A 12,540-nucleotide genomic window follows, 5' to 3' on the forward strand; every position below is an offset into this window, starting at 1 on the left:
TCTACACTATGCAAGACTCTTTTGTCTGTGGTACGGTGCCAGCAGTAAACGTCTTATGGCAACTCGAGATCTCAAACCAGTTTCCATTTATCTGTTCCCTTCAGTTTGAGATGGCACTTCGCCTGTATCTTACGTCGGGATTCCATCTATTGTCTTCTATCTATTCGTCAGATACACTCGGAAATAAGCTACAATACTGTCGTTGAGTAGCCCTTCTAGATGGAACTATGTCTACCCCTCTTGACAGACTGCCGTGGGTCCATCTTGCCACCGCTCGCTCTGCAGTAATTGAACTACAGCCGCCGGTCGTAGTGGCCGAGCGGTTCTAGGCGCTACAGTCTGTGGCCGCGCGACCGCTACGGTCGCAGGTTCAAATCCTGCCTCGGGCATGGATGTGTGTGTTGTCCTTAAGTTAGTTAGGTTTAAGTAGTTCTAGGGGACTGATGACCTCAGAAGTTAAGCCACATAGTGCTCAGAGCCATTTGAACCATTTGAACTACAGCCGGAAAGTAAGCTCGTATAAGGATGAAATGTTAATCAACGTATCCCGTAAATATGGAAATAGTGATGTGTCATTTTCGCAGCGTTCTGTCGCACAGTCCGTTTCTGTCACCATATTTTTCTCACTGGCCGCGCGGGATTAGCCGAGCGGTCTGAGGCGCAACAGTCATGGACTGTGCGGCTGGTCCCGGCGGAGGTTCGAGTCCTCCCTCGGGCATGGGTGTGTGTGTTTGTCCTTAGGATAATTTAGGTTAAGTAGTGTGTAAGCTTAGGGACTGATGACCTCAGCAGTTGAGTCCCATAAGATTTCACACAATTTTCTCACTGTATTCGACTTCGAAGCATAATAAATCGCAACTTCCTTTGCCTTACAATTTGTCTTGCCACCTACGTTCTCCTAATTATCTCGATTTTCAGTGCACCGAGTAACTTTTGGTTCCACATAGTACACATAGCTGATGTGTAGTAGATCTTCAGTTGTGCGCTTACTGCATTGCCAAAGGGCTAACGTTGCGTAAAGAAGTAGTAAACCGCATGACGCAGCAAAACAAAAAAATACAGCGGAGCGACTGTGGAAGGTCGCGTGGCGGATATTGGGCACGCGGAAACCGCCGGCGAAGACTGACCTCTGCGTTCTCAGAACGCTCGCATATCGAAAGCGGCCGCCGGACCACACACTGCGACGCCCTGTCCTTCGACTTATTAACATATCACCAGATTCATAAGGTCGCTGCCGGGAAGTCCGCCTCTGTGAAATAACGTCAGCACGCAGCTGGGTCCTTATTGATGGATACTGGCTGTTCAGAGTGCCGCCGCTTTCTCTGTATCCTTTTGAATGACTTGTGCGCGTCTTTCCACCGCCGTCATGGGACGCGCAGTCTAAATTTAAGGCGGCCGGAGTAGCCTGTGCGAGTCACCAGTACAGCCGCACTCGGTCGAATTTGGAGCGCGCACGTGTCACTCAGGTGCACCTCTCGTTGCTTTGTAAATAATTCTCCCAATGGGGACACTGGAACATTATCGACTGGAATGGATTTGTATTTGGTGGGGGTAAATGTGAATAAAGACAAACACATTTAGGTGCCAGACATTACTTTGTTATTGAACCATATATATTAAGGTTTCTCCTCGATACATTCGTAAATGAACATATCAGGAATAATTACATATAAGCCTTTGCGTGCGCTGTTGTCCCTCTATTTATATCTTAGCTTGTGAGAGAAACGTGGAGTTCTCAAGACGATTCGTAATTTCTGTTCTCAAAACTGGTTCCAACAATTTTTTTAAGTTGGTTTTCTCGAGCAATTAAGCATCCTTATTGGAGCGACTGCTAAATTAGATTTTTCTGCGTTTCTAGTGCAATCCCCCTAAGACAGGGACCTTTCACGCTGCCCTTCTTGGAGCACTCTTGATTCCCCCATGTTGTTAGGCTTCATATGGATCCCACAAATCTGAGATGCAACGGCTATTAACAGTGCTTTTGAGAGTGCTTTCGTTAGCTGTCCCAGATGAGAGCAAATGTGAACGGAGTTCCGTATCTCCATTAAGAATGTGTCGAGTACCACTTGTCAACAATGGCAAACCCTTTAATTGCGCGACCACCAAAACAGTTGTCTGCTTTATACATTAATCCTCTAGAGAAATAGGTGTAATGAGCTACATTCAGTTCCACTGGCATTATTAATGATGCTCGCAGATAAACTGAGTCGTCTGGCTATGGTTGTAGGTGTTTCTTTTACATCAGCTTAAACGACTATTGGGGTCTTGGTTGTTAGTTTCGCTTGGTAAAAGCAACTAATGAATTCAAAAATACATAAACGTAGAGGACGTATCCTATCATTTCGAGGTATTTTACGGTTTCAACTTATATAGAGCACTCTATTAAATACCTGGTATGATCTTCGTGAATACCGAAACGAGCAACGACTTTCTACAGAGTTCTACAGTTGCGAAACACAACATGCAGAAATGGTTAATATGCCACATAAAACTTGATAAATGCAGAGAAATGAGAAAAGAACCTAAATGACGAAGGATATTAACACAATTACAAAAATAAAAACTAAAATAATTTGTTCGTATCGGAAATGTTCCCTGAAATATAACTGAGTCCTTTTACTGAAGAGCCAAGAGAATAGGGTCGCACTGACCCACCCTCTGTTGAACTATACTATTTCCAAGAAAATGCGAGTTCAAACCTGGAATCACATAATCAACCAGATATCATAATGAGAGAATGTTGACACAATTCAGAAATATAATAATATTTATAGTAAGGTAAGTTGTGTCGCATTTTAGGCGGAAAAATCCGTCAGTGTTACATTCAGCCATTTATTTGGAAAGTTTTTTTTCGTTGTGCTCATTAGCAGCCTTCCTTGGCAGAACGTAGTGAAGAGTCTGACGTGTAGCTGTTTACTGCAGGTGTTTATAGAGCACGCGCGCGTTCGTATGTATGTGTGTGTGTGTGTGTGTGTGTGTGTGTGTGTGTGTGTGTGTGTGTGCGTGTAGTGTTATATTTTTGTTACTGATACAGGCGAGAGAAAAGGGAGAGGGCGAATCCACGAGTTAGCACATTACGTGCTCCTCTCGAATAGCCCTGAGGATGCCACCGAACTTAACACCGAATGGAACAATGTACACAAAAGACTGTGAACATTAGCCCTTAAGTCCAAATCGGACTTTGTAAGTACAACGAGCAGCTACAGTGCTGTGGTTGTATACGGAAACTTCCAGCACGGAATGGAATTCCTGCAGTGAAATGAAATCCGCCGGCCTCTTTCTTTTTCACTGCGGATGTTCGTCCGGCCAGCGCGATAGGTGTCGTATCAGAGGCGGTCGGACGGGGAAACGGCCGACGGCAGTATATCGATTGTAGTAGGCCACGTGCGGCGCCACTCTCATGAATGGAGCGTGCGTGGCACGTGGCGTCGCTCCCTCCCCCTCCCCCGCAGACGCACGAGCACGCACACGGGAAAGCGGCCGTGCCTCCATTCCGTAGCAGGCGCCGCCGGGCCTAAATATAGCGCGTGCAGCACACGCCCACTCGCCGCGCGCCACCAGCGCGTGAAGGCGGCTCCTAGCGGCCGGTTATTTTGAAAGCTCCGCGGAAATACCGTTCCGCAAATCTCTTAGCCGGCCACCGGCCGCTGGCCGCCACTGGCCGAGAAGCCAGCTCCCCCGCCCGGATCTCGGCTACCGGTCCACCCGGCTCGTTGGAAAGTAATTTCGACGTAATTCCCATTACACAGCGTCGGACCCGCAACCGGTAATCGGTGCTCTTCTCTGGATACTGCTTCGTCGTTTCACTCTCTTCCCGAGGAACGTAGATTGTAACTTGCCTCCGAGGTTGCATCCTAGGGCAGTAGAGCTCTATAGGGAGATTCCCTGTTCGAATTCTGTCTTCGAGAAAGTTTTCTTCGCCAGTATTTAGCTGCTAGGTAGAAGAATTTCTGGGATACGAATTAAGTTACCAGATTGTAATTCAATGTCATATGTTGAATCTCAGACTCCTTCGTAGATTCTTGTATAACTAGGGCATGTGAACCGTCCGTGGAATGAAAGGTGTACAGGAGTATAAACTCCCGTCAGTGTCATTGGATACGAAGTACATACTCCGACTGCAACGTTGAAGCGGAGTAATATCGTACGTGTGTACAAGGTGTATCATCTTTTCACTACCGTAATCTCCGTTAAAAGCATAAACACAGTACTATACGCTCTACAAAACGAACATCAAGTTCATCCACAAGACACATACTAGGTGTTAGGGTGTAAGTGCAGATTTTTTTTATTGGTGACAGAGGACGGTATACTGAACAACATTACATCAGTATTTACTTCATTTGCAGACATAATTACAGCTTTTAGCCTAGTATAGGTGGCAAGAGCAAGCCATTGATGCTTATCTTTCCCTGGGCAGTAGGTCAACTGCTGAAGTCTATACTGATATGCGTAGCGTACTTATTGGTGCAGTTACGAGTGTGCAGAAAACGTCAGGTATTGAATTATGTAACGTGTTTGTAGGAATACTATTAGACGCAGAGAAAAGAAACTAACACACTGAAGTGGCTGCACATTAAGGTACCAATGATCATAATATCTGCACTTATACCCGGTGTCATACACTATATTCGTCATACAAGAGAACCCTACTTCTGGATACCTGCACGGCTCAGGAACACTCATAAAATTAGGCCACAACACACGGATGCAGATAACAACTAACTCGAACAAGGTTTGCTCTTATTTAAGCGTCGTTTAGTTTTTCCGATTCTCATTCAACATTTGTTGGAGCTTTTGTTTGCACTCTTCTAACACGCCATCTACTTTGTGAGACCGAGTCCACGTAGTAGCTATACTAATGAGTCAAAGCATTATGACCACTGCCCACCGCGAGACAGAACGCTGCCTGGTGGAGTTTCGGACACAAGACGCTGTAAGGAAAATATATGAATCGAGCAAAGACGAATGTGGGATCTTTCTAACCGCAAAACGGGCCGCAAATTGGGAAATCCAGAGGTTCAGGCGACGTTTAAAAAAGACAACTTACTAAGGCCCAGTGCCTCGGAACGAGCGTTTCGGAAACGGCGATACTGGTCGGCTTTTGGTGTGCTACTGTCGTAAGCATGTATGAAAAGAAGTTGAAAAGACAGTGAAACTACTAGTAGTGACAGGTTGTTGGATTTCCTTGCCTCGTCATAGAACGGGAATGTCAGATGATTGCCCGCTCTCTGAAACAGTGTAGGCGGCGATCTGCGGCAAAGCCGACGACGCCGTATAACGATAACGCAGACAGAAATGTTTCGGAGAACGCCATTCAGCGTACATTATTAAACATGGGGCTCCACGCCAGACGACCCCTATGTGGTTCCGTGTCGAACCAGCGACATCGTAAATTACGACTGCAGTGGGCACGAGACCATCGAGACTTGACCGTGCATCAATGGAAAGGCATTGCCTGATCGGATAAATAACGTTTCTTGTTATGCCACATCGATTGTAGTGGGCGGGTAACTCCATCTGGCAGTCGAATTACTGCTCGAAACACGCACTGTGCTATGGACGTTGGTCAGTTGGGAGAGTATTATGCTACGGGGAACATTCATCTGGGCTACCATCGGATATGTGGCAGTAATTGAAGACACAATGACAGCTGTGGACTACGTGAACATTACTGCCGACCACCTGCATCACTTCACGTTGATGTCTTCCCAACGGTGACGGCATTTTACAGCAGAATAACTTCCTATGCCACAAGGCCAGAATATTGGTACAGTGGTTTGATAACTGTGATTGTGAACCCACTTTCATGTGTTAGCCATCAAAATCACCTGACAGGAACTCGATGTAACTCATCTAGGACGCTATCAGGCGCTAGCTCTGCGCTCACAAACCGCAACCGCTAATCTGTAATATGCAACGGAGAATCACAATTGTTTTGCGCTCCAAATGTGGATCAACGCGCTATTAAGCAAGTAATGGTCGTAATTCCTTGGCTCATCAGTGTATCTGGTATAGTGGAATTCATTGTTATGTCAGTATAACTAAATAAATGAAGGCAATGTACCGAAATCTTGAGATGGAGCACTAGTCTGTCACATAAGTATAGGGAGAGAGCCAGTTTTTATCTTGTGAAAGATATGATAATGGTAATTGCCTGAAGCTGGTTAGAAAAAAAAACGAAAAAACTGAATGAGGATGAACAGACGGGAAATTCCTCATTAGAGCAGTTCCAGTGTTGTTGTTCATGTGACGGTGAATTAGAATTTAGTGAAGATTAATAAGAGAAAATAATTGTAATTCAGAGGAATGGAGTGACAAATCGGCGAAGCTATATCAGCATGTCTCAAATGGGATACGAACTTTGCTCCCAGAGAACATGAGATCAAATCTTGACCGCTGCAGCAAGGTGTAGTGCATTTGTCTTTTTCTGAAACAAGGTGCAACTTGTTTTTTATTTTATTTCCTTTCCTTACTTACTTAATCCATTGCTTACAATCTCATAGTAGGTAGTTGGTCTCGCAGAGGCCACGTTGCTGCTCTTTAAACTTTTATTAAAATACATAAAAAATACATTGGTAAAAATAAGATAATGATCTAACCCATGAGGAGTTGGTGTGTGTGATCGTGACATCTATAAGAATGATGGTGCTGTGGGCTTCTGGCAACATTTTCTTGGTGAGGGATTTGGATGCAGATGGAACAAAATAGAAAGCGATATAAGGAAGCATATGGAATGAGACTTGCGAAGAATCAAGAGATCGAATGTAGGTAATCGACGGTAGCTATGTGCAAAGGGATTGTTTGGAGCCTTCATTTGCGACAGAAACAGTTGGATTGTTTGTAGCTGATAGGTTGGGTAGATCTCAGGAACGAATTCATGATCTACGAGGTAACTCGATCGAAAATACCCTGGGGAAGGACAGAGAGTGTGTGAAAATTTAAAGAAGATGAAACGTGATGATTGGTTCAAAAATGGTTCAAGTAGCTCTGAGCACTATGGGACTTAACTTCTGAAGTCATCAGTCCCCTAGAACGTAGAACTACTTAAACCTAACTAACCTAAGGAACTGCCGGTTGAACTGTGAGACAGATAGGTAGAAATGGAAACTGCATGTGTTTTTTCCTGTATTTGTTGCCTTGATTTTTGCACCTCTGGTGCCATGAATATCGCTGCGTCGGCTTCTATTGTCCAGAAACCAAAACGTATTAGACTGGAGTGAGCATGTCAATGCCATCGTTAACGTACGGGGAGGCTCAATGTGGAGTCGTTGCACGGGTTTCGCTTTATCCTGCTCTAAACTGATGACCTCAAACGAGTTAGGTGCTACCTCGACGACCGCAGTCTGGCAGCCTGCAGTGTTCAGCACAGTAACGGACTGATTCCAAGCGCAATGATTTGGGATGCCATTGTAAACAACATTTGGTCTCAGATCCTCTATTGTGGTCACTGTGGGCAGCACTTGGTAACTTAGTAATATTATCATCCGGCATACTAAATCTTCTGCGGGTAACTCAAAAATCTGAATGACACACTGACGAGGAATGGGAAGACTTCTTCGAAGAACTTGGACTATAACAGCTTTTCTGACCCTCATATTCGTCTTACATGTAAGCCACTGAACATGTCTGGGATGTAGAGTGTTGAAACCTTTTTCGCCTATGCTTTGTGGACTCCGAAACTAAGCTGCAGAGAGAGAGAGAGAGAGAGAGAGAGAGGTCCCCTCTAACATATCTAGGGCCTAGATTATTCCAGGCCATGACGTCTGCAAGCTCTAATTGTTACCTGTACGTTAGGGTTTCACACTACACAATGATTCCTGATTATCTCGCCCACCACAAATAACATTTTGTACAGAAACAAAAATATGCATCAAGCAAATATTCTTTAGTTAATAGGGGACCTTAACCAATATAATTGAGTTTCTTATATCTTTGTTCTTTTGAAAGATACGAACAGCGATACATCTTTTTAAATAGTGCTTTACATTTTTAACTTGGTAATCCATTTCCTCTCCTCAAGATCTGGTAAACCTGAATCACAGAGTACCACTCACGTAAACACGACGTCATTAAAAATGTAACACGAAATTGACTCTAAGTCTCCTGTGCTAGCACACACTGCAGGCACCAGGGATAACGTAAGTCGTACACTTGCTGGTGTTGTCGTAAAGAACTGGAAATACAAGGAAGATTACTTTCTCCATAGATGAGCAGCATATCTACCTTCTCTTCGCTGGTGTACATTGTACCACAAACCTTCAATTGAAGACGACTGCCTGAATGACCTGTGTGCATTTTCCTTGTTTTTCTGTTTGTTGACTCTTAACTCCATCGAATGGAGAAGGTACGTCATTCCGTGTAAGTGAAATGCGTGCTAGCACAGGTGAGTGAAAGTCAGTTTTGTTTTACGTTTCTAATAACATCACGTTTATGTGAATGGTACACTGTGATGCGTTTTTGAACTGGTCTTAGGAAGAGGTGGTGGATTACCGAATAAAAACAGTGGATTGTTACTTAAAACAGAAGTACTATTGTTAGTAAATTCGTAACAAACGAATATAAAAGAAAGGCCGTCTGCTGATTAAAGTCTCGCTGCTAGTTAAACAATATTTGTTTGCTTTTTTTTCATTTTTCCTCTTGACAAAACGTTGCTTGGGGTGGTCAAGATAAAGGGAACACCCTTGACTGAATTCTCAGGGTCAGAGATCATTCAGATTTCTGTAATCCTAACAATGAGTGTACTCCCAAGTAACTGGCCTTTAGTTTAAATTTAATTCAATCATACATGTCCTTTGCGTTGTCAATTACACAAACGTCAGTGTGTTATTATTTATAGATTGTTATTAAATTAAGTTTAATACTGAATCGAAAAACAAGTACCGCATTTTTCCTAAACGCCGGTGAGACCCCATTCTGTGACACATTTGCAAGAAGTGTTTTAGTAGCTGAATGAGACGCATAGTAATGAGATGATAATTATTAGTAATATATATATATTTGTGATATGAAAAGCCGCTCTACCCGCTTCCCGACCGCAACTCGAAAATGTTCTGAGGCGCATATCGTACACTTACTTTGAACAGAATGAACTGTCACCGTATTTCGCTTTTGAACTCTAGGTGACGGCTTCAAGACAAGCGAGACACCCGGAAGCGATTTCCGAGAGTGTGCGTACGTTGGTGCGACATTCAGCAAGTGAGTTTCGGTTTGAATGAGCGAAGCGAGCAGCTGGAGTGAGTAGGCGTGGCCGGCAGTATTTTGAGGCCAGAGTGACTCACCGGAACTGGTGTAGGTGAGGAGCTGCAGCGCGCCCGGCGCGACCTCCGCCGCCGCCTGCCGCCCCCGCCGCGTACGACGGTTCTCCTCGACGGTACGCAGGTACACGCCGTACATGTGTTCGTACTCCTCCCGGCTCACGTTCATCTGCCAACACACAGCGCAACCATCACTTCCGTCCTAAGGGGCCATAAAAGTTCGCCAACGGTGTGATTGAAGAAAGAACGTTTGAGGTATTTCAGTATCAAAAGGTAAACCTATTGATGATGCTGACTGCGATGTTCGTTCCAAACTCATTTCACTCCCATCTATCCACACAAACACACACACACACTCACTCACACACTCACTTGGTCCGGCAGAGTACTGTGAACGAGATGAAATGTTTCTCAATTAAGAGTGGATTAGATGATTAGAATGACTAAAACTGTTCGGACTAAAACTGTTCTCAAATGGCTCAAATGGCTCTGAGCACTATGGGACTTAACATCTGTGGTCATCAGTCCCCTAGAACTTAGAACTACTTAAACCTAACTAACCTAAGGACATCACACACATCCATGCCCGAGGCAGGATTCGAACCTGCGACCGTAGTAGGCGCGCGGTTCCGGACTGAGCGCCTGAACCGTTAGACCACCGTGGCCGGCTAAAACTGTTCTACCCTACCCATTTGAGGAGGAGGGCGGCTGCACGAAAAACCTTTAAAATTCGCACTATCCAGCGACGTGATGAAGTTAATGATACCCTTGAAATTTCGAGGCCACTTTCTTCCCGATATTTGTCCTATTCCGCACTTAAGCTATACCTCTTACAAGCATCTTATTTGACAGGTCATTATATCTCTATCTTTCTTCCGTTCTTAAAATGCGCAGCGTGTTAATCTACTTATCACCTAAAATACAGAACTTGTCCTCGATTAGATATAAGGGAACCCTCTTGTCAGCAAGTAAAACACAATACATAGAAATGTTTCATACTTAAAGCAATACGCAACCAATACCGCAAATTTCGGGACAGGACCAATTATGTGTTCACTTGCGGGGCACCAAATTTCCTAGTGCACGGTACTAGTTAGAATAGATATGTCAAATAACTACTATCACTCTAAAAAGAAGACGCCATAATTGTGATCTTACACAGAGTGGCGGTAACAGGTCTGTCCTAATCTGTCACTTCACGATATTGCTGGAGGAGCATGTAGTTAATACAACGCTACCTGACCGTAAACATCGGCTTTCGAAACCTCTTCATCAAGTAGCTTATTATTTTCCGGTAGGAGGCAAAGTGGAGCTCATTCTACTCCATCCATCAAGGAAAGGAAAATCTTTGCCATCGCCGGGGATCAAATCCGGATTCTTCGTTTGACTTGCTGACCACCCAAGTACGTGAACGATAAACACTGCCTAACGTCGAATTTTAACATTCGCATGAAACAAAATATCAGTCTTGGGATAGAACCTACAGTTCTCTGACCTCAGTAGAAAGGTGAATCGACTAAGGTAGGGCAGTGGTAGAAAACTGGGCTCGCATTCGGAATGGATGCAGCTTAAAATATCGCCCCAACATGCTTCTAGAAGATTTTAACTGTTTATCAATATTTTCAGCTGAATGCCCGAGGGATTCTCCAATGTCGTCACAGTACATTGGTTGCCCTTTACTGTCCTTTGGCTTGGTGCTTAGCTCATGACGTCGTTGCGACAGGGTGTTAATCCTAACACTGAACTAACCACTAAAAAGATTCTTCGAATTGCTGTATGTTCCAAACTTCTTCAATTGAGACGCATTGAGGTAACAGCAAACGAAATGTTAAAGCGATGCATTCAGTACGATGGATGTAGTTCGACGTTACTTGGACACAAAGAGGAAAACGTTTCAATTGTAGCCTCACTGTGCAAATCATGTTGGAATTCGTCTAGAGTCATTCAGTGAAATTAGGTAAAATGTGAATAACACCACTCGGGTGCAGTTTGAGTGTATATTCCCGAAAGCTTTGTGTACACCCATGAAATTCGTTTCACACCATCATTAATTGTACTGGGAGACATCAAGGACCTAGAATTCTTTTGGACATACGACTTAGAAGTATCTTCACCAATTTTGCTCCAGCCATACACATCTTTCCATTCACGCACGACATACGTTGTCACGTAGAGGGAGATGACAATAGTACTGAGAGCATTTACGCCACATATAGTTCTCCATGCCGTGTATTCTTAGAAGAACTGCTTGAAAGGGCGTGTGCGATAAATCCCGCTCTCAGACTAGACGAAGAGAAGCACACTCGAATTCCATCAGATGTCAATTTGGAACCCAGCCCGCATGTGACTCACAGGCAGGTTTCTACGTTCATCCAGATGTCCTGACTCATGTGTTACATTTATAAACGCGTACAGCGCGTAAATTTTCGTTTACACATATCATAAATAGATGACAAGTATTCGTAATTTTCTTCGTAAAACAAGCAGTAAGTTAACGTGGGTTAAAGATGTGAGACATTTAATTCTAAACAAAAAAAAAAGGAAAAGAAAAGAAAAGGAAAAACAATCCTAGTCTATCCCCTGACTGGGACTAAGACAAGAGCAGAACGATTTTTTTTATCGAAATGATACAGAACGAGCCACCTCACAGGCTATATATACCTGATTAGTGTTAACATTAATGAACTTATTTTAGTCCTACTTATGCAACTTCACTTAAAGACTAGTTTTTTCATTTTTTCAGGCTACTAATTTTTAAATAGAAATTGTCAATGACATAGAAGTCATTGTTCAAGAGAAATGATTTTAGGTTAGATTTAAAACTTGATTTTTTACTTGTCAGACTTTTAGGCTTTGGAGGATCAATTCTACTTCCAGTTTCTTTTGTTTCTTCAACGCTTAAGCCGAAGAAACTGTCACGTGCCGATAACTGTATAGGGCGTTACGTAAAATCAACGTGTAACTGTTGTCCAATGTCAGAGCAAATATCTGTGGACAATTATAAACTGAAGCCGGCATTCTTAGCAGTATGGGACAAATACATGGATACATCTACGCCTACAACTATATCACTCTGGAAGAAGGCTCCAGTATTAAGACCGAAATTTTCACACGATACAGGGCGCTAGATCAAATATTTCTAACAGCATTGTCGATTTTCGCAGTCTATTAGTAACTCATATCACGAGTATGGTTGTATAGTTACTACTGTTAATGTCTGAAAAACGTTTTATAGCTGCTTGTTTAACAATACTAATCATTTTTGTGACTACTCATCGTCGTA

The 12,540-nt window shown here is 43.5% G+C and overlaps 1 protein-coding gene across 1 annotated transcript in view; it reads right to left on the reverse strand.

Annotated features, from left to right (window-relative positions):
- The window catches only part of LOC126471062 (bone morphogenetic protein 2), a 51,429-nt gene that overhangs the window by 17,115 nt on the left and 21,774 nt on the right, over positions 1–12,540 (reverse strand). The window contains exon 2 of the mRNA XM_050099127.1: positions 9,282–9,426. Within this exon, the coding sequence (XP_049955084.1) occupies positions 9,282–9,426 (145 nt within the window). The remainder of the gene's footprint in view (positions 1–9,281; positions 9,427–12,540) is intronic.

Source organism: Schistocerca serialis, chromosome 3 (genome assembly GCF_023864345.2).
Source record: "Schistocerca serialis cubense isolate TAMUIC-IGC-003099 chromosome 3, iqSchSeri2.2, whole genome shotgun sequence".
Lineage (NCBI taxonomy): Eukaryota > Metazoa > Arthropoda > Insecta > Orthoptera > Acrididae > Schistocerca > Schistocerca serialis.